The 18,932-nt window shown below is 43.3% G+C and overlaps 1 protein-coding gene across 6 annotated transcripts; it reads left to right on the plus strand.

Moving 5' to 3' along the window:
* The first annotated feature begins 2,082 nt into the window (after positions 1 to 2,082).
* On the plus strand, positions 2,083 to 18,695 carry HMGXB4 (HMG-box containing 4). 6 transcript variants are annotated; one of them, XM_063321613.1, is made up of 11 exons: positions 2,083 to 2,165; positions 6,467 to 6,585; positions 6,992 to 7,018; positions 7,965 to 8,040; positions 8,981 to 10,143; positions 11,348 to 11,429; positions 11,936 to 12,000; positions 12,295 to 12,400; positions 12,921 to 13,090; positions 14,312 to 14,434; positions 16,344 to 18,695. In XM_063321613.1, exons 5-11 carry the CDS (start codon positions 9,055 to 9,057, stop codon positions 16,386 to 16,388), a joined length of 1,680 nt encoding a protein of 559 aa, XP_063177683.1. In that variant the 5' UTR covers positions 2,083 to 2,165; positions 6,467 to 6,585; positions 6,992 to 7,018; positions 7,965 to 8,040; positions 8,981 to 9,054; the 3' UTR covers positions 16,389 to 18,695. The 6 variants fall into 6 exon arrangements, with proteins under 6 accessions (XP_063177683.1, XP_063177662.1, XP_063177669.1 ...); XM_063321592.1 differs by lacking the exon at positions 6,992 to 7,018 and adding an exon at positions 5,754 to 5,859 and having other exon boundaries at positions 2,144 to 2,165; positions 6,467 to 6,615; XM_063321599.1 differs by lacking the exon at positions 6,992 to 7,018 and adding an exon at positions 5,754 to 5,859 and having other exon boundaries at positions 2,145 to 2,165.
* Positions 18,696 to 18,932: the final 237 nt, after the last annotated feature.

Raw genomic sequence — 18,932 nt, forward strand, 5'->3', positions numbered from 1 at the left:
AGAACTGATAATTGTCCATACAGCTCTGAGTGCTGTGTTTAATTCTGTACATGACTTGTCTGTGGGCTCATGCTCATGCCACTATTCATTCCTCTTACCCTCTTTGCACTTGAGACCCCACTGAACTAAAAAACAATGTAACAAGTAAAAAAAGTATTAAAAAACAACAAAGCAAAAAGAGGGCTACTAAATATAGAAACTTGCACCTTAGTGCAGGCCAGAGAAAACAGGCAGACAAGGATGGGTAGTGGATATAATGTGGGGAAAGCAAGACCGTATTGGATGGCTTCATGGGCGGTAAGCCTTTAGCATGCAACTAATCTTGCATTAAGTATAAGAAAGTATACACGCGTCCTAAAACATTCTGCACTGGAAAAGCATTTCTTACAATACTTATCTCACTGTCAAGAAGACACCTGAGGCAACATATCATGCACCCTTTTGCAGTTTCTACCCCTGGCATGTAGGCAAAAGAATGCAAGAAAGTCGGAATAAGCAATATTCTCACAATAGTCTGAGACAGACTGAAGCTACAATTCAGGTCTTAAAAACTATGGGGACAGTTTGATTTTCTGATTCCCCTGCTACGACCTCGTATATTCAAGAGTATGCAAAGAAACAATTCTGTCAGGTGTCAAGGATTTGAAGGGGTTGTGACTCTTAAATTTACTATCAGTATCCTGACATTTTCCCCACCTGACCTGTATAATCTAGGTGTACACTCTAAAGGGATCCCTGGATTTTCTAGAAAAGGGAAAGGCGAAGCTGCTTGAAAGCACCCAATAAATGCCAGTGATTTGTGCTGGCTGATTCCCTTTATTAGCTCTGAAGAATGGGAATGACTGAAATGAGCTTTTCTGAGCATTTCTGCACTGATGAAAAGTGCGGTAGGAGAGACTACATGTTGTTGTTACTATTACAATTATTATTATTATTATTATTATGATTGTCCTGTGGGAGGAAAGGAGCATGGATAGATATCACCAGGGGAAGTCTGAATGATTGGTGCTTCAGTGGTTTTATGTGCAAATACCCTGCTACAGCTCATTTTTGCAAATTCACCTGCAAATTCATTCTCTCGCCTCCACACCCAATCACTGACACAATCTAATACCTACGAACCATCCAGCACTAAAACATTAAACTGCAGGGGAGCTTGAATCCTTTCTCATTCTAGGGTGCAGAATATTAAACATACCATCCCTCCACATTTACTAGCTATCATTATCAAATGCTTGCCATCATCAAATACCAGGCTAATTTAGGCTTTCAATTTTCAAAGCAATCTGTATCTCTGTTCCTTCAGGCTGCACCTAGCCTCTCCCAACCATTCAAATGGCTTATTCTGACTGGCTCACATTCTGCCTCCACCTGACCCATAGGCCAAGTGCTTCCAGGAGTTAAATGGTGTTTCTATGGTCTCTAACACAAGCAAGAAAGCTGAAGACTATAAAATCCTGGTGACAGGAGCCGTGTTTTTGTTGTACTGTGCAATGCCAAATGGGGTATGGATCCATCACTGAGACCCCTAGAAACATCATCAATAATTGGAGGTGAGGAGCAAGTTGCAGTGTGTTCAACTCTAGCAAGGTGCTGGTCATAAATTTGCAGAGGCACTTGTCCACCTGGGTAACTCCTCCCTGGGTTATGGGTTGGAGGGCAGAGTGATTTTAGAGAGAGTTTCACCAGCTGCAGACATGCATGTGTACATGCGTGAGAACATCTTCACAGGCCTTGTGCTCAGCCTAAAGGCTGGTGGGTTTTTACTCTGATGCATTACAGCTGCTGCACTTGCAGACATTGATCGGTGCATAGAGGCTGTACCCCTTCACTTTGGATCAAACTATACTTTCACACAGCATAACCAGCATAGGCCTCTATCCTCTTCTAATTCCTCTAAGCCCTACTGTATCACAAATAATTATTGTCACCATTATGTACTTGTTAGGACACAAAAGCATCAGCAGGACCAGAAGGCAGATGTGTATGTGCTGGGGAACCAGGATGTCAGTGATGGGCCAGGTTTCACCTCAGGCATGGCTGGGAACTGTAGTCTGCAGACAGCATGTGACTCTGAGCAGCCTCTGACAAAGAGTCATGTGAGTGTCTGCCGGCATCTAAATAAAAAGAAGACTCCTTCATCAGTGGAGATGATGGGATTTAAGGTAAGAGTTAAATGAGGTTTGTTGAACAGGGACCTCCTGAGTGGTCAGAGTGAAGGCAGGCTAATCTGGTGGGAAAAAGACTTGTCTTTTCTGACTAGGCTGTTTCTTGAGCTGCTTTACCTCTCTCTTGGATCCTCTGCAGTAATGAATGAGCCCTTTAGAAGATGCTGGGGGTAATTTGCCTTTCTCTTGCCTGCCACCTTGGGACAGTTGATTGGAAAGGGTGTGAGGGTTGCACGATGCATTCACAGCCGGTAGCCGAGTGTGCTGCTCAGATATGCTTGTCGGTTCTGGCTGGTCCTGGCTCCACCTGTGTGCAGTACATCTACTCAATTCCTCCAGCAATCAGATGGGCTTACAGGAGATCTGCCTGTTCATGTGCACGCACAACTAATCTCATGAAAGTGCTGGCTCTGTAACTGCTTAATAACAGGATTCCACCCTTTCCCATTGACCCATCGTGACAGGCACAAGCAGCCAACAACTACAAGCCCAGCCAGCTCAGAAATTAAGTCTCTTAAAGAAAGGGACAATGACAGAGAGGAAGCTGTGCCGCGACAGTGCAGCACTCGCAGGCTCAGAGGGGCGGTTGTGCGGAAGGCAGGGGGAAGGTGGGCACACACTCTACGCCAGGTGCTGAGGGGCAGAGCCGGGGCCAAGCGCAGGCCCGCTGCCTGCAGCCCACTCGTGTCTCCCACACCTCTGAGGGGGCACACGGCACCCAGGGAACCACGCTGGGCTTCCTGGGAGCTCGGTGGGCGGCCCAGCCCCCAGTGCAAGCAGTAGCGCGTTACAGCCCCTCGCTGGCCCCGGTCCTGCCCCGGGCGCTTGCACCAGCGGGGCACCGGGTGGGCGACGGCGGGTAGGCCCCAGACCAGGCCCCGGGGCCGAGCTGCTGGGCAGGCCCCGGCGCATGATATTCCCAACTCCACGCGGGATAGCAGTGGCGTGCTGTGGCGGGGAAGGCTAAATGCGTGGCGGCTGCCGCCCCAAGGCCCTGCCGCCCGGGGCGGGGTGGCGGCTCTGCTCAGTGCCCGGGCAACGGTGCTGCCCGCCCGCCCAGGCCATCGATGCGCTCGGCAATCCCGCACCCCGCCTTCTCCCCCGCCCCGCGGGTGCCACGTTGGATGCGCTCGGCGCTCGTCTAGCTGCCCCTGCTCGCGGCGCCGGGCGGGTGTCCCTTGTCCCCCTCTCCAAGATGGCGGCCGCGGGCTTCGGCGGCGCGGCGGGAAGCGGCGGCGCGGAGTGAGGCGGCCGCGGCACCTCCCCGTTCTGCGGCTGCGGCTCGGCGGGCCCTGTCGCCGCTGGGTGGCCCCGCCACCGGGGGTACGCTCGAGCCTGCAGCAGGGGCGGAGCCGCGGGCTTGGAGTGAGGCCGGAGCCCGCTCGGGTGAGAGGGCACGCGGGCGGCAGCGGGGCGGCCGAAGGCGCTTCAAACGGAGGTGGCGGGCGGTGGTGGGGCCCCAAGTCCTGAGGGTGTTGACGCGCATGCGCGGGGCTGGGCCGCGGGGTGCCCTGGGGGGCGCGGGAGGGGCCCGACCTGACCTGACCTCGGGTCCGTGTCTGAGGAGGAGCCGGTGCCGACGTTTGGCCCCCCCCCCCCGCCCCCTCCGGTCCCGCCAGGTCGCTGGAAATGGGGCAAGGGAGCCTGGCTCGAGCCGCCGCCGCCCCTCGGCTTTCACCCGCCGCGGTCTGTCGCCAGTGGGGTGTGTAGCCTCCCGTGGGGGACCGGAGAACCACGGAGGTCCCTGTGGAGGCCGGGGTGGGGGCTGCAGAAGAGCAGCGCTTGGGCTTGGTCCCGCAAGCGTGTGCGTTAAGGAACGGGAGGCGCGGAGGGAGAGCTTCTCCCCTGAACCTGTGCGATTACTGCTGAAACCGAAGAATTTGAAGCAGGGGAACCTAATTAGGATTTACAGGATGAGACCAGTTAAGGATGTGTTTTGTATCTGCAGGGTTAGAGGTCTAGGTTTTAAGCCCCTTTGGGTGTTATCTACCAACCTTTATACCTGCTAAGCACATAAAATTAAATAAGAGACTAAAAGGTATATGTATAGCTATAAAGAAATCTTAGTTTCTCCAAGTCATCTGTTCATGAATGACTGTCTTCAGCTTTGTTTTGCTGAGCAGTGTCTAGCTTAGGCCCTTGTCCTCTTGAGCACAGTGCTTTAGTATCATGTGTGTTCCCACTGAAGTCCATATGACAGCTCAACATCATGAAATGTTGACAAGATCTGGTTCAAGATTGTGAGCCCACAAGTGGCAAGATGCTCTTTTCTGTTGCAAAGTGCAACGCTCTATTGCCTATACATATGCAGTGGTCTTGTGTGTATACATAAATTCTGCCTACAAATTGCTGTGCCTGCTATCAACAGTGTATAGTAGTCAGAATACTGGCTTAAAGCATTTTGTGGCAGACAGTTTCCCAAAACCTGAAGAAATAACATGTATTCCTGTGAATTTAAACAGAAACATCTCCTGTGTACCTGCAAACTTGATTTAGTTGGACCTTTGTTGTTTCACTTAAGTTACCACTATAGGATGCATATGTTGTACATTCTCAGCCTCAGCCAATTATTTATAAAATCAAGGTATGTGCAGGGATGTACAAGCACAAGTTCCCTGCTCCCAAGGCACTCAAATGTAACTTCAGTGTGGCAAGATTACTGTGACAGCTACAATCAACAAGCTGCATGGTCTTTGTCGTTGAATGCTTACACATGTGTGCGCATACACACAAACATACAAAATCAGTTAGGTGCAATTGGTTTAGTTGCTTATGAGCAGAGGGTTGATCTTTTAATGTTAAGCTGGTTGCTGACTGAAGAAGAAAAGCTGATTACTCTGAGAGAACCAGAGTGCAGCTATTCCATAAGGGCTCAGTCCTGCCCTATACCAGTAACTGTGGAACAGAATGACTCAGTCAGAGGAAGCCCAAAACTGGGGGCTGGCAGGGGTTGGGGTGCTACAGAAGGCCTAGTGAAAAGGAGTTCTTTCTTGCATTCCCTCTCCCAGGCTGGGCATTCAGAATGGCTGCAGTGGTAGTGTTGGGAAACGCATCAGAAGGATGCACACCTTCACTACAAAATGTGCAATCCTTTAGTTAAAAAGATTTGAAATTATTCTTTTGTAGTGCAATGATTTCTGCCTGATTCCTTCTTTTCCTTCACTTCATCTGAGATTCAAGGGTTTGAAATCTCTCTTTAAACATCCCGATCTTTGCTACAGTGGCTCCTGACAAAAAATGGCTTTGACACAAGCTTGGGTGCGGTTTTGTGTGTTATGAAAATCAAACTTATCTGTCTTCTCACCCGCTTTCTATTTTTGTAAATAAATTGCTTCAGCAATTTGGAGATTTTACAAGGGAAGAGGTGGTCCTTTATATCTTTAAAATAATAGAAGAACAACTTCCAATTTAATTTAAAAAAAATATTCTGTTGAGGCTGAAGAGTGAGCGTGAACCAACCAGAAGGTAGACTGCTTTCCTTTCCCACTGTCTTCCAGAGAATCTTCACTTGGTTCAGAGGAAGTATCCCATTTTACATCGTGATTCTTCTTTATGGGAGGGTTATTTTCATTCTCTGTTTCTCAGACCTTTTCCTGTAGATGGGAACGGGGGAAGGAGCCCAGACGTGGCAACACATTCTCAGGCTCCTGCAGGACCACCATGGCTTATGATGACTCCAAGAAGAAAGAAGGTATGACTGCTTCATAATCTCAGAGAGAGTTGCCAAAAAAAAAAAAAAAAAAAAAAAAGGTACCCTCTGCAGCCTTTGCCAGGCCATGCAGTCAGAGTGGGAAAGGAAGCTAGTGTGCTGTGGAGCCCTTAAATTTAACCTGGCCAAGTTGCTGGAGGATCCCAAGCCCTTGACTTCCATGTGTAAAGTACTGGGATTAGAACTTGAGAGAAATGGGTGGTATTTCCTAACATAAACACCTTGATTGGTAACTCTGCCACTGCAGCCTTTCTTCTCCCTGCCAGGTCAATGGAATGGGAGACCAGGGGTGAGGTTATATTTAGTCATGGTAACGTTTCTAGGCCCAGTTGTCTTTAGGAAGAAATAAATATACAAGGGTTAGAAATGAGATCTTGAGTGATTGTATTACAGCATTAGAGCAATGAGCCCCATCACTGTGATTGGAGAGTACAGATTGTTATTTTTTATGCCCCTGTGCTTGTTGGGTTTTGTGCATCACTCTGTGCCAATGTCCACTGTTGTCTTGTTTTGTGCATAGTCCGCATTTCTGTCATTCCTTAATGAAGTATTTCATTTCTTCCTTTTTCCCATTTCACATAAATCTTAGAGTTCCTAGAGAGTGACCGAAGTGTTGATGACGTGGGGCTGGCAACTGGCAGGATACAGCGAGAGAAAAAGCGCTCTTACAAGGATCTGCTGCAAGAGGAAGACGAGATAGCAACTCAGGTCAGGAAGCCCTCAGAGAAAAGGTGGAAGGTATAAGGATATGTGTAAAGCTAGTGATGGAATTGAATCAATGGGTTTCTTGCTCTTTTTTATATAGAAATGCATGTAGAAGACAGCAAGAGCAGCTAATCGTGTCCTATACTGTTCAGTAACTTTCCTGGGGAAAAGGAGGGGGTCGGTCCCAACTGCAACTGATTCTGATTTTTCTGGCCTCAGAAAATAGGGTAGTAGGATGCTGTCATAGTCTTGATGTAGAACCTTGCACGTCATAAGATAGCATGAATAACTTTTTACGCACACACTCAAAGGGAAAAAAAAAGATTTTTGGAATTTATGGTTGTATAAATAGCCAGCAAAGGATGAATATAATGTTAACTGATGCACTGTTGTCTTCCTGATTCTGCAGACAGCCCGAAACGATAGCTCTTGAGAGGTATGAACTTGCCCTATTCACCTCTTTGGGGCCTTAACTCTGAAATCACATAGTGACAACTTAAGTTTCTTTAAAGCTTTCCTCTTTGAGCTAAAATTTCTGCTGTTAGCTCAAAGGTGAATCTTGTGATTATTATTTTTTTTTAATCTGGAAAAGAAGTTCTAGTTTAAAATGAAAATCTTCTATCATGCAGATGGGATTCTGTAGAGGAGCTTCATTTTCAGACCATAAATTGGTCAAGAGACAAATAATAATTAGATGACATGACATATTAAGGACAATTTTTTCGCCCATCATTTTAATTGTCACCTCTCTGTACCTCCTTTCACTTCTTTTATCTTTTTCAGCATATTAAACATGAACTGCTCACCTTCATTTTCAAGGCTTGACAGCCTATGTATGCATGCTTAGTTATTTCTTAGCTTTATTAAGAGGTAGATGTCTGTCTTTTACAAACTCATCAGCTGATCTCCAAGTGCTGGCTTTCATTGCCCATTTCTTAACACTTTCAAATGTGCTTTTTCAAGTTTTCCTGTGTATTGCTCCTCTCACTTGGGGGGAGCTCCCTGTAGAGATCTGTCTTTCAATTTCCTTGTAGCCCTGTTGTGCTGCAGTGCCTACAGAAAGCTTGATGCCAGTTAGGTGGCTGATGTGCTGAAACCAATCCTGACTAATACCATCTTTTGTGTTATCCCACCTATCTGTACCATGCTTTTTGTCTCTTACCTTAAACCTACACTGTGGGCTCCTGGGGACAAAGTATGTTTCCTTTGCTTGTTTCAGCACCTAGAATAACTATCCTGGTTCATACCTAGAGTTCCTTGATGTTACACTAATACAAATAACTCTTGATATCTCCTACAAATTATTATCTATGTCAGTAGCCTATGTGAATCTCATATTATTTCCTTCTTGTTTGTCAGCAATGTTTTTCTTCTTATTCTAGGACAGTGAGCTTTTTCCGGGGACAGAACCTCACAAAAAGAAGAGAAAGCACTCCTCCGATGAGTTCTGCTACAGAGGTGAGATAATAATCAAGCAGGTCAGGGGCCCAGCAGATCATGACTTTGATGAAAGGATGCTGTTAAACCAGTGTCATCAAGCTTTGTGGTTAGCACTTTATAGAGGGAGAGTACATCAACCTGTCTTAGGACATGTAATAACAAACCTGACACTGATCAGCACCAGACAGCAGAAGATTAGAGAATGATATTTTCAGAGTCTAGTTTAACAAGTTGCCATCGTTGAGGGTAGAGATCTTCCACCCCCTTGTCATCGACAAGTTGTAGTTTTCTAATCTATGCCTTCCCTTCTGGCATTTGCATTTCTTTTTTCCCTATTGCATTACAAACTGTAATTTTACTTGCAGATAGTATTACTTTCTCTGAAATTCTAAAAACAGAATGCATCAGGTTGAAAAATAAATGTTTTGGGGTTCAGTTTAAATATAGAAACATTATTCTCACAATTAGTAAGCAGGCCAGAAATTGACAATTCTGTTCATAAAAGCTTAACAGGTTTAAGATTTATTTCTGGCCCAATGAAAAGGGAAAGCTAAGCTGAAATTTCATCAAAATCTATTTTCAGAATGAAGAAGCTTGTGTTTTCAGTTCGTTGGTCTCACGTTGGCTAAAATTGTCACAAAAAACTTGTAATTTCAGGCTCAGTAAGATACATTTCCGTCAAAATGTGTTATTTCACAATAGGTTACAGAGTTTGACAAAACTTCAAGAGCTTTCCTACTCTGTCTTCCTGCCTTAAATTGTTTGATCAGCTCAGGTGTTACCAGTAAGGCTGTGCTGAGCTGGCTACAAGCTTCACAGATCTTCTGTCTAATCCAGGTTGTAAATCTGTTAGCTGTAATCATAAATCTTACGGGATTCCCACTTCACTTCTTTGGGCTAATGTAATTCCGTCTTTAAGGGGATCACCTTGATGTACATTTATCTTGATCTTTTTCAGGTGTTTCGCCTTTGGATCTACCATCAAAGAAGAAGAAAAAAGCAGTTTCTAGCCCATCCTCAGCTGATACAACCATGGATTTACTCAAGGCTATCACCTCACCTTTGGCCACAAGCTCAAAGTCTTCAAAGAAGATGTCTGAAAAATCATCTCACTCTTCCTCAGGCCATTCCGAAAGCAAAAAGGAGCACCACAAGAAGAAGCTGAGTGGGAGCAGTGGGGAGCACTCGGTGGATGATGGCAGCTTCCACAAATCTAAAAAAATGAAACCTCTCTATGTCAACACAGAGACACTTACTCTTCGTGAACCTGATGGCTTGAAGATGAAGCTCATTCTTTCACCAAAAGAGAAAAGTAGTGCAGCAGATGATGATTCTTTCTCCTACTCTTCAGCACCAGCAGCTGCAAAGAAATCTTCAAAGAAATCAGCTCGAGATGAGCAAGGCTCATTCCTGCTGGGTCATGAACTACAGAGCTTCCTGAAGTCATCCCGGAAGAAGCACAAACCACCTTCAGACTCGCATCCACCTTCTGAGAGTTTTGGTGCTGACTCCTCCCTTTTTTCAGAGAGCCATGGGAGCGAGTATGAAATTTCAGGTATGGATGCACCGCCAGAATCTGGTTCCTCTTCTGGTGGGGAGTTGGAGGCTGGAGAGCTAGTGATAGATGACTCCTACCGGGAAATCAAGAAGAAGAAGAAGTCAAAAAAAAGTAAGAAGAAGAAAGACAAGGAGAAACACAGAGAGAAGAAGCACTCTAAGTCTAAAAAGAGTTCTGGGCACGCTCCCGTGACAGTAGCGGAAGTAACAGTGTCACCACCACCTCCTCCCAGTACCCCCTATGTTCTTCCTCCACCTCCTCCTGCTGTTTTTCACTCAGATGGTCAAGGTGAGAAGAGGAGGAAAAAAGAAGACAAGGAGAAGGACAAAGCTGAGAAATGGGAAAAGGAAAGAGAAAAGGAAAAGGAAAGAGAAAGAGAAAAGGAAAAGGAAAGAGAAAGAGAAAAGGAAAGAGAAAGAGAAAGAGAAAAGGAAAAGGAAAGAGAAAAGGAAAGAGAAAGAGAAAAAGAAAAAGAAAAGGAAAGAGAAAGAGAAAAGGAAAGAGAAAAGGAAAGAGAAAGAGAAAAGGAAAAGGAAAGAGAAAAGGAAAGAGAAAGAGAAAAAGTAAGGAAAAACTGAAGGGAAAATAGAAATTGGGTGATGGGTAATGGTGAATTAGGCACTCCATTGCAAAGGCATGTTAAATTGAAACAGAAAGATAACTAATACCAGGATCGATGGTTTCCCTGAAGCATGTTTGGAAAAATCTGTCAGCCACTGTGATTTCTGTTTGTAGCAGAAGGAATATATATCATTCTGGTTTTGTGGCACATGCAATCTTTAGCTGATAGAGGTTCTTTGAAAAGATTATACTTAATTTGCTTGATACAGGTTATATACCAAGCACAACTGCATCATTTTCTAAGGTAACCAGTTCTAGCTATCACCAGTCGGACTTTTGGACTAGTGATCTAGTCCATCATTCCAGTGTCTGTAAAAAGGAATCAAGCTCTAACCTGAAAAGTGAAGATATTTACTCATTTACTCATTTCAAATGAAATTCTAATTCTTACAACCAGTTTTGTCCTGTACTCATAAATTCAGTTTTCCATGGTTAATGTATAAAAATATGAATAGGAGAAATTGTTGCTAGCATATGAATGAGTTTACAGGTGATGTAACTGTTGCTGTGTAAGTATATAAATGGGGAAAAGCAGTTTCTGTGTGTTCAGATAGATAAGAGTGGGTTTGTGTTAGGAAATGGACAGACGTAGCCCAAATTTGTTCAGCCATTATTCTGTTCTATTGGGTAAGTTTTCTCCAATCATAGCACGGCAACTGTTTATGCCTCTGCTGTCAATGTATTTATACTGTCTGTTTTCCTGCCAATTTGAAGTGTTTTGTAAGGATGCAAGGAGTGGAACAAAACATTATGATGAGGACTCAATTGTTTTGACAGATCTATAATAGGTACTGTCAATGCTATGACAGATAACTTTTTAAAAAATATTTTAAGTTTTAAAACTGAAATATATAACAGAGGTGTATGTTGATCCTGGATTTAGAATAGCAGGTTGTTGTAACTTATGAATGAAATGTATTGATAGAGTTATTGCAAGATAAGCCTTATACTAAGACTGGTTCGGGCTGGTTCCTGTGTTTTCATAAACACTAAATTCAGCCAGAACATGTAAAATAGTGGTTTTTAGGTTCCTGATCTAAGCACTACATCTTTCTTTAAGTCTTCAATAAATGCCAAATTCTTATTACATTTGAGTAGGTCTCATCGTAATTACAAATCTTTGTTTCCTTTTCTTCTTCTGACTAGCCAAAGAAGAAAAACATGTCTGCCTATCAAGTGTTCTGTAAGGAATATCGTACAACTATTGTGTCTGAGCACCCTGGAATAGGTGAGAGTACTCTGACCATCTCTTCACTTGATTATACACCAGTTGGATTAATTATCAGAACACGTTGTCTCCATTTCACACCAACCTCTTAATTTTGACAGAATGCAAAGAATCTGCCAATTTTCTTTGAGTAAGAGGTGGCAAAGGGGACAAGAGTGGACTTCACGATTTGATTTCATTGGCTTTTAACCAAGCTGTGAATCTGGATAAAGAAATTGTTAGCTCTTTCTTTCTTTACTTAAAGAGTTGCCTTCATTGTGTCACTTTCCTGTATGTACATGTGTGACTTCGTATTTCCAGTATCAGCTTTTTTCATTTTTAACAGTACTGGGAATGCATACTGGCAGTCATTTTCAGGACAGCGTGGAGAGTTCCAGTTGTGGAATGGGTTGCTTCCGAAATGTGTATGCATGGGACAGTAGATTTCCCATGTTGTCTGCATGATTTTATGGTTTCATTTGTTGTAAACATTTGTTTTAAACATTTTTCTTCTTTCCTTCTGCCAGATTTTGGAGAACTAAGTAAAAAACTGGCAGAAGTGTGGAAACAGCTACCTGAGAAGGATAAACTGGTGAGCGTGTGTGAGATTTTTTTATAAAATGATTTCTGTAAACGAGGTGCTTAGGTCAGAGCATGCTGGCAGCATTGCCACCATACCTTGAAAAATGCTACCTATGTCCCCAAAGTACGTAAAGGTGGAAAGTATGGAAGCCTTGCCCTTGCGATCATAAAAGCATCTGTTTTCTTCTCATGGTATTGCTTCACCAGTTAGCTATGTAACATCATTCTGCCTCCAGGTCCTGGCATCAGGTAACAGAATTACCTAATGTTATGAATCTCTCTTTTCATACCATGGTAACTGCAGATCTGGAAACAGAAAGCTCAGTATCTCCAACACAAACAGAATAAAGCAGAGGCCACCACTGTGAAGAGAAAGGCATCGTCTTCAGACGGTGCACCAAAAATAAAAGGTAATTGTTGCACTTTATTTGCTCTGGTCTTTTTCTTGGACAGGAAAGGTAGTGTTGCCTGTGGAACAAAGAACAAAGGTCCTTTCCTGCTTCACACCCTACCTGCTTTCTCACAAGGCTCAAAATCTGTATCATCTTATAACTCAAAAAATTTTTTTCTGTGAGAGCAAGAATGATGTCGGCATTTTTCAAGATTTCATTGTCTAATTCGTAGAATGATATTGTTTTATCAGTTTAGGGATTGAAATGTAAAATAAGAAGAGGCAGAAGGGAAGTTCTAGTGGGATTAGTTTGCTGCCAGAGGAAAAAGGGTTAGTTTTGGCTTGGCATCTCTGTTTACCAAATCTCCCAAATTGCATTCAGCTGAGGTAGATGCTTTGGACACATAGAAGGAAACTTTTTACTCCAGAAACCACAGGACCAGGCCCACATAACTAATTAAGCATCCCATGTGTTTGAGATATGAACTTTACAAGAATGAAAGAAGGAGAATATGGAGTTGTAATTTGTACGTTTCCAGCTTCTCCAACAGGAGTGATTTCCCCTCATAAGAAATCCCCTACCAGCACTGTGGTGGTGTCTTCCTCACCAGCCAAACTCCCCGAGACAGATCCTATTGATGTAGCTGCACACTTGCAGTTGCTGGGTGAATCTCTGAGCCTCATTGGACACAGACTGCAGGAAACAGAGGTGAGTCTGTAACCAGCGATGTCACAGTGATGTCATGTAATCTGCACACAGGATTGGGGGGGATTACTTTTTTATCTTACTTAAAAGTTTAACCAATGCTTTTCTGTTAGGAGGAGAAATTAGAGATGGCGTGTTGTGTTTCTTTGATGCATTGCTCTTTGTTTTCAGTGAAATAAAAAGCTTTGTTTGTCAGTAAACAGTAGGCATCAAAGAAAGACAGTTCCTTTGCAGCTCTAGGTCCTAGAAGGCGATTCTAAGTTCAGCAAACTCTTCAGTCTTTTCTTACTGTATGTTCACCTTGGATCTGGTACTTCCTTGCTATCTTTGCCAGTATCTGGTTCAGTTTCTGTCTCAAGCCTTCTTAGAAAACCATCAGTCTTTACCAAGATGTTTTTTGCATATCCTGTTGTTTTCTGGCAGTATCATATTGCCAGTGGTTTCGATAGGGGCTACTATTGTTTCAGTTTACCCGGTAATATAGAAGATACCATATTTTAATGGTTTCCTACTGTTAAATGGTAGTGATTCTATGCATGCACACACAGGCACGCACACACAGGCATGCACTTTCATAACTCAGCCCAGCCTGTAAGGAGAACACGTCTTTGGCTCAAATAGTATCATCAAATTTTATGGCTAGCGTGATCATCTCATCCCACTATACTTGCTTGTTTTATCAGCAGTAGAATAAATGTTCTTGCATTTTGTTTCTGGTATGGATGATTGAGGTCATTCTTCAGAAGAACAACCAGAGTAAAATCTCCCCTTTACAGAAATGCACACAAACAGATTCCATTTCCTGAAAGTATATCAATATCTAAAGCATTTGTTACAGACTTAGCATTTCTTTAGACTTCAATAATAAAACAACTTTTGTCTTTAGGACTCTCGCAGTTAACAAAATAGATGGGACAAAATGCCAAAGAAATTACATTACAAAAAATTGTGGAATTGTTTTATGCAACTGACAACTTTCTGACCTTTTCTGTTGTTCCCTACTTTTTTCCTACACCAGTATGTTGCCTACTGAATTCTTACATTTTTTGAGTCAGCAGTCTCTCGAAAGCTCATGGCATAGTTTTGTTACTGTGTTAATAATGAAAGTCACTAGAGGAGCTCAAGAGTGAAGATACTGTATCTGCATGAGAATCAATACAGTTGTGAAAGAACCGTAATTTCCGCTACTCATCCCTATCCAATTTTTTCTTTCCTTACTTCCAGGGAATGGTGGCTGTTTCAGGAAGTTTGTCAGTACTTCTAGATTCAATCATCTGTGCTTTGGGCCCGTTAGCGTGTCTGACCACGCAACTGCCCGAGCTGAATGGCTGCCCTAAGCACGTTTTGGTGAGTTCCTTGTGGTTGTTTCCATTCTAGCACTGTTAATTTCAGTAGAGCCCAGCTAGAGATTTTTGGTGAATCAATCTTATGATGTGATTATAATTCCAGTGCAATAAGAAAATGGTCTTGCTCATACACTTTTATAGAGAAATATGTCTTGAAATTCTTTCAGATGCTACTGTTGTACTGTGCAACTTTTTTTCTCCCAGAGGCAACTGACCTAATATTTATAGCATTGATTGCAGTTCTAGTGACTGAATCAGTCTATCTGAATCAATGCGCCTGTACACATATCTGTATTTTTGAAAGTTCAAATTTTCCCTAAAAATAAAAAGCACCTTGTAGCTGCCCTCTATCACACAATCTGTTTTTCCTTTAGTAGCATAAAAAATAACTTGTGATCTCAGGATTCCTAATGTGATTGAGTAGAGGCTTTTACACATGCCTGTAACCTTCTTCAAGGAAAGAAAAATAGTCTCTGTTTTAAGGAACTGCATAACTACAGGTTCTTTTACAGTTTGAGCTACGCTTAATATTGAGCCCTGATTTAGCAGCAGCTTGTGGAGTCCATGTAGCACGATGTGGACATAGATGAAGATCAGGAGTCATACCTCCAACAGGAGACATAAATAAAGCAGCAGAGAGGAGCAGAAATGCAAAATAAATCTGTAGTCCACAAAAATTAAGAGATTAAAACCAAATCTGGCAGAGAGAAATGGCATGTTATATCAGGGCAGCCCAAACATTGATTCATTCTGAGAATGGGCTATTGACAACAACAACAAAGTTGACAGTTTAGGCTGTGAGCTCCCACAAACTAGCTGCCTGCACAAAAGCTGAGTCAGCGGGGTGTTCCCATCCTAAGCCATGGAAAAACATCCTATGCTTTTTTTCCTTCTTGCTTGCCAAGTGCATTCAGAGCAATGACACCACATGACTCATGGTACATCTATTGTAAACTTGATCAACTTATTGTTGTAAGGGGCAGTGGAGCTTTTGGTGGATTAAGGCACTTAGTCTTCACTTCTGAAAACTGGTATTCAGACTTGATAATAAATTAATTGTTCTGATTTTTACCATCAGATACATAACAACAGTGGTATTTTAAGACGGATAAAATTGTCAGTGGCCGTGTTGCATGTAGGATGCAATTTAGCTATTCAGTCGGTAGGTGGCATTGATAGATACTAGAATCACAACTGGTGCAGCTCCAGCTTCTCTGTCTTCAGCAACTAAAAGGTGGTTTTCCTAAGGCCTTCTTCAGCCGTCCAGCCACAGGCTTGAGCTTACTGAAATACTGCATTTGAAGAATATACAGATAATATACTGCTGGGTCTTGTTTTCTGATGTGCACGAGAAGGACTGTTACTCTCAGAATTGTATCACATTTTGCAAGGAAAACTGGAGGGCACTTTTTCCACATCTGATACCCTGTTAGTGGGTGAATTTGAGGGTTTTTCTTTTACTTTTACATTATAGAATTTCATCAAGGACTTATGAGTGTAAAGTCAAGTAGTATTTTTTTTTTAAATGCTACAACTTTGATTGCCTTGCTCAAGTCCTTCATCACTAGTGTTTCCTGTGGTTGATGTGATATGGTCGATGTGGCTTCTTTCAAATTCAGAGATAGAGTATGGGGTTTGTAAGGAGGAGGTCACTTAAGGAAAGCCTCAAGCATTTTCATTTTTTCCAGGTACTTACAAATACTGAGGCTACCTTTATGTTTAGTTAACTTACATTTCCAAAAATGTGAAAATAAGCCTAGCAGTGGTCATGATGGCTAGGCAGATTTGGTTGTCTTATCATATGATAACTTGTAAGACAAGTGAACGTGCTTAGTACGCTCGTCTGTGTCATTTTTTAAGGATTTTGAGTCATTACCTGACACTAAAAAATACTGAATTTCTTTTCCCAGTCAAACACACTAGACAACATCGCCTACATCATGCCTGGACTTTGATGGGAAAGGATCCTGGGATGTACTCAGCCTCTGCATAACTGACTTGTGTACATACGCACTACACCGGCACTCCCAAAGGGCTCTGTGTGTAGGGTTTTAAAGTTTTGTATCTGTATAGTATATACATAGGATTGTAACTATTTGACTTCTATTTTATGAAAAGTTGTGAAGTTAAGCTGAGAAAACCCTTTTGTGTCAGTGGGTGAAATGTCCTCCAATCTGAAAGTATTTTGTATGAAGAATTCAGAAAGCTTTTGAGATACTCGCCTTAAATTCAGATCATCTAGTGGGGGAAGCAGCCAGAGAATGAACTTACTGATATAAAGAAAAAAATGTCACCATGAGAGGGGTCATTGAAACAGGTGGCCCAGAGAGGTTGTTGACTCTCTGTCCTTGATGATATTCAAAAACTGAATGAGCAGCCTGCTGTAGTTCGACTTTCTTTAAACAGGGGGAGGGACCAGATGACCTCCTGATATCCCTTCTAGCCTAAAGTATTCTGATATTCTATGGGCAGGTAGAGATGATAATATATTTTGGACCAAGGAGTAGAACTGAACTTTTCACCAGCCCTGTGTCTAACTGCTTTTCAGTTTAAAATGCTTGAGAGGGAAGCTGGAAAGCTGATCAAAGATACAGAGCTCTTCCAACCCTCCCCCACCTTCAGTCAGTAATAACTGAAAGTTGTCAGCGTCGTCTGGCTGGTCTGGTAGCTGGCATTTGAAGTAAAATGGGAAATGGCAATGAATTTCATCTTTTCTTGTGGACTTGCACCCAAATTGTCATTAGCACGATATATCAACCAACTGCATTGGCTTGAGAAAATGAACCTCCTGCTGATTTTTCCAGAGCACCGTCAGGCTGTTTTGATGGAGAAGAGCGTGGAAGCAGATGGGAAAAACTGGGATTGCTTCCGCCCATCTTGGACCCGTTTAGTGAACGGGTTTCTGAGATCGCTCATCCCCCATCCCTTTCAGCAGCGGTATTGAAAGAGCCATGGTGCTGCTGTGAGGCAGTGACTAATGACTGGTTGGAAGCAGTTACGGCTGAGTAAGGCACACGTGGGTTGATTGGACCGATTCCCCTTCCTTCCAGCCACGTACTTGGTGTTTGGTTTTTTGCTCCTCTGGAAGAGGAGCCGCAGGAGAGCACTTGATTCTCATATAGGCTTTTGTGTGTCTGTATGTACGTGTACGTGGTGTTCATATCATATGTATTTAACTTTTACTAGTATCTGTAACAGATTTTAATTTATCCTGTATATTTCTGTGTGTGTATATATATATATATACATAATTTAAAAGCAAAAATCCCTCCCTCCACCAACAGCGCATGGAAAATATGAATCAAGTTTGCCTCACCCCAATTCCTGCAGGAACGCGTAGTAGTAAGCATTGGCATCGCATGGGGAAACACCAGGAAGATTTTTAACTGTTTGTAGAAACAGGCTACCTTGTGAAGGTAGGTAAAACAACTGGAATATAATCTGACTCTAGCCTTTCCAGCCTTATAAAAGTTCTAAAACGACAGAAGAGCATTTTTATGCTTCCAGGCTGAAGCCTAGCTTCTGTTTTTCAGGGCGGTTGCAAGTGAGCTGTCCCTCATTGTGGCTGAGCCCCAAATCACATTTAAATTAAATCCTTGGGTGTACAGGAGGGTTTTTCTCCCCGTTCCTCTTTGCTGTGCATTCCCCCGCTGTGCCTGGACGAGGCAAGTCTGTCTCTTACGGAGCTTTTCTCAGCGCAGCCTTAGGTTTTTCTCGATCAGTCAGTGCAGGAGGCAGAAGGCTCTCAGACCACCACACAGGTTCTCAGCCCGAGCCTCGGCCCAAAGCCCACATGTTTCAACAATGTACGATGAATCCCAGTTGAGCTTGGAACTGGGAAGGGCCCAGGAGGGCGACAGTCTGATTCTGCTTGGGATCCTGGCCCGGACTAAAGCATCTGCTGTTGGGAGCGTCACAAAATCACTGGCTCTTTCCAGCCCTTTGCAGTCGGGAGCAGCCTGGTGACAGGGTATCCGCTCTCCGAAGAACCGAAGGGGATCAGCTTCAGCTTGGGCATCCCTACAACGGAAAAACTCTTTGAAGAGTTTGACAAACACACACACAACCCTGCTGTATTGTATTTTTATTTAAAAATTTGTACACTTTGTATAATCCGTATCTTGTGGTATTTGGTACTAGAGGGAAAACTTTGGCAAGATTTAGCAGTTTTTATATTTTTGTTATTTCCTTGCTGTTTGATCCAGGTTACAGTTATACAAAAAAAGTTTTTGTACTGTACTTACAATATATTTTTTTTTTTTAACATTTGGAGTACTGTTCTCATTCCTGGCATGCACCCATGCTTTCCGCAGCGGCCGTTACTGCCGATATTTCCGTTACTGCCGGAACGTGTTCCTCGGCAAAACGCGTCCGATCCTAAATTCGTTAAAAGGCGCCGGGTATGCGGGCGAGCCCCGCCCTTCCCCGTACCGCCGCTCACACAAACCGGCGCCTCGGGAGGACGGACCGTCCCGGGGACCCTGCGGGCGGCACCGGAA

The sequence above is a fragment of the Chroicocephalus ridibundus genome, chromosome 1 (assembly GCF_963924245.1).
Source record: "Chroicocephalus ridibundus chromosome 1, bChrRid1.1, whole genome shotgun sequence".
In the NCBI taxonomy this organism is placed as follows: Eukaryota; Metazoa; Chordata; class Aves; order Charadriiformes; family Laridae; genus Chroicocephalus; species Chroicocephalus ridibundus.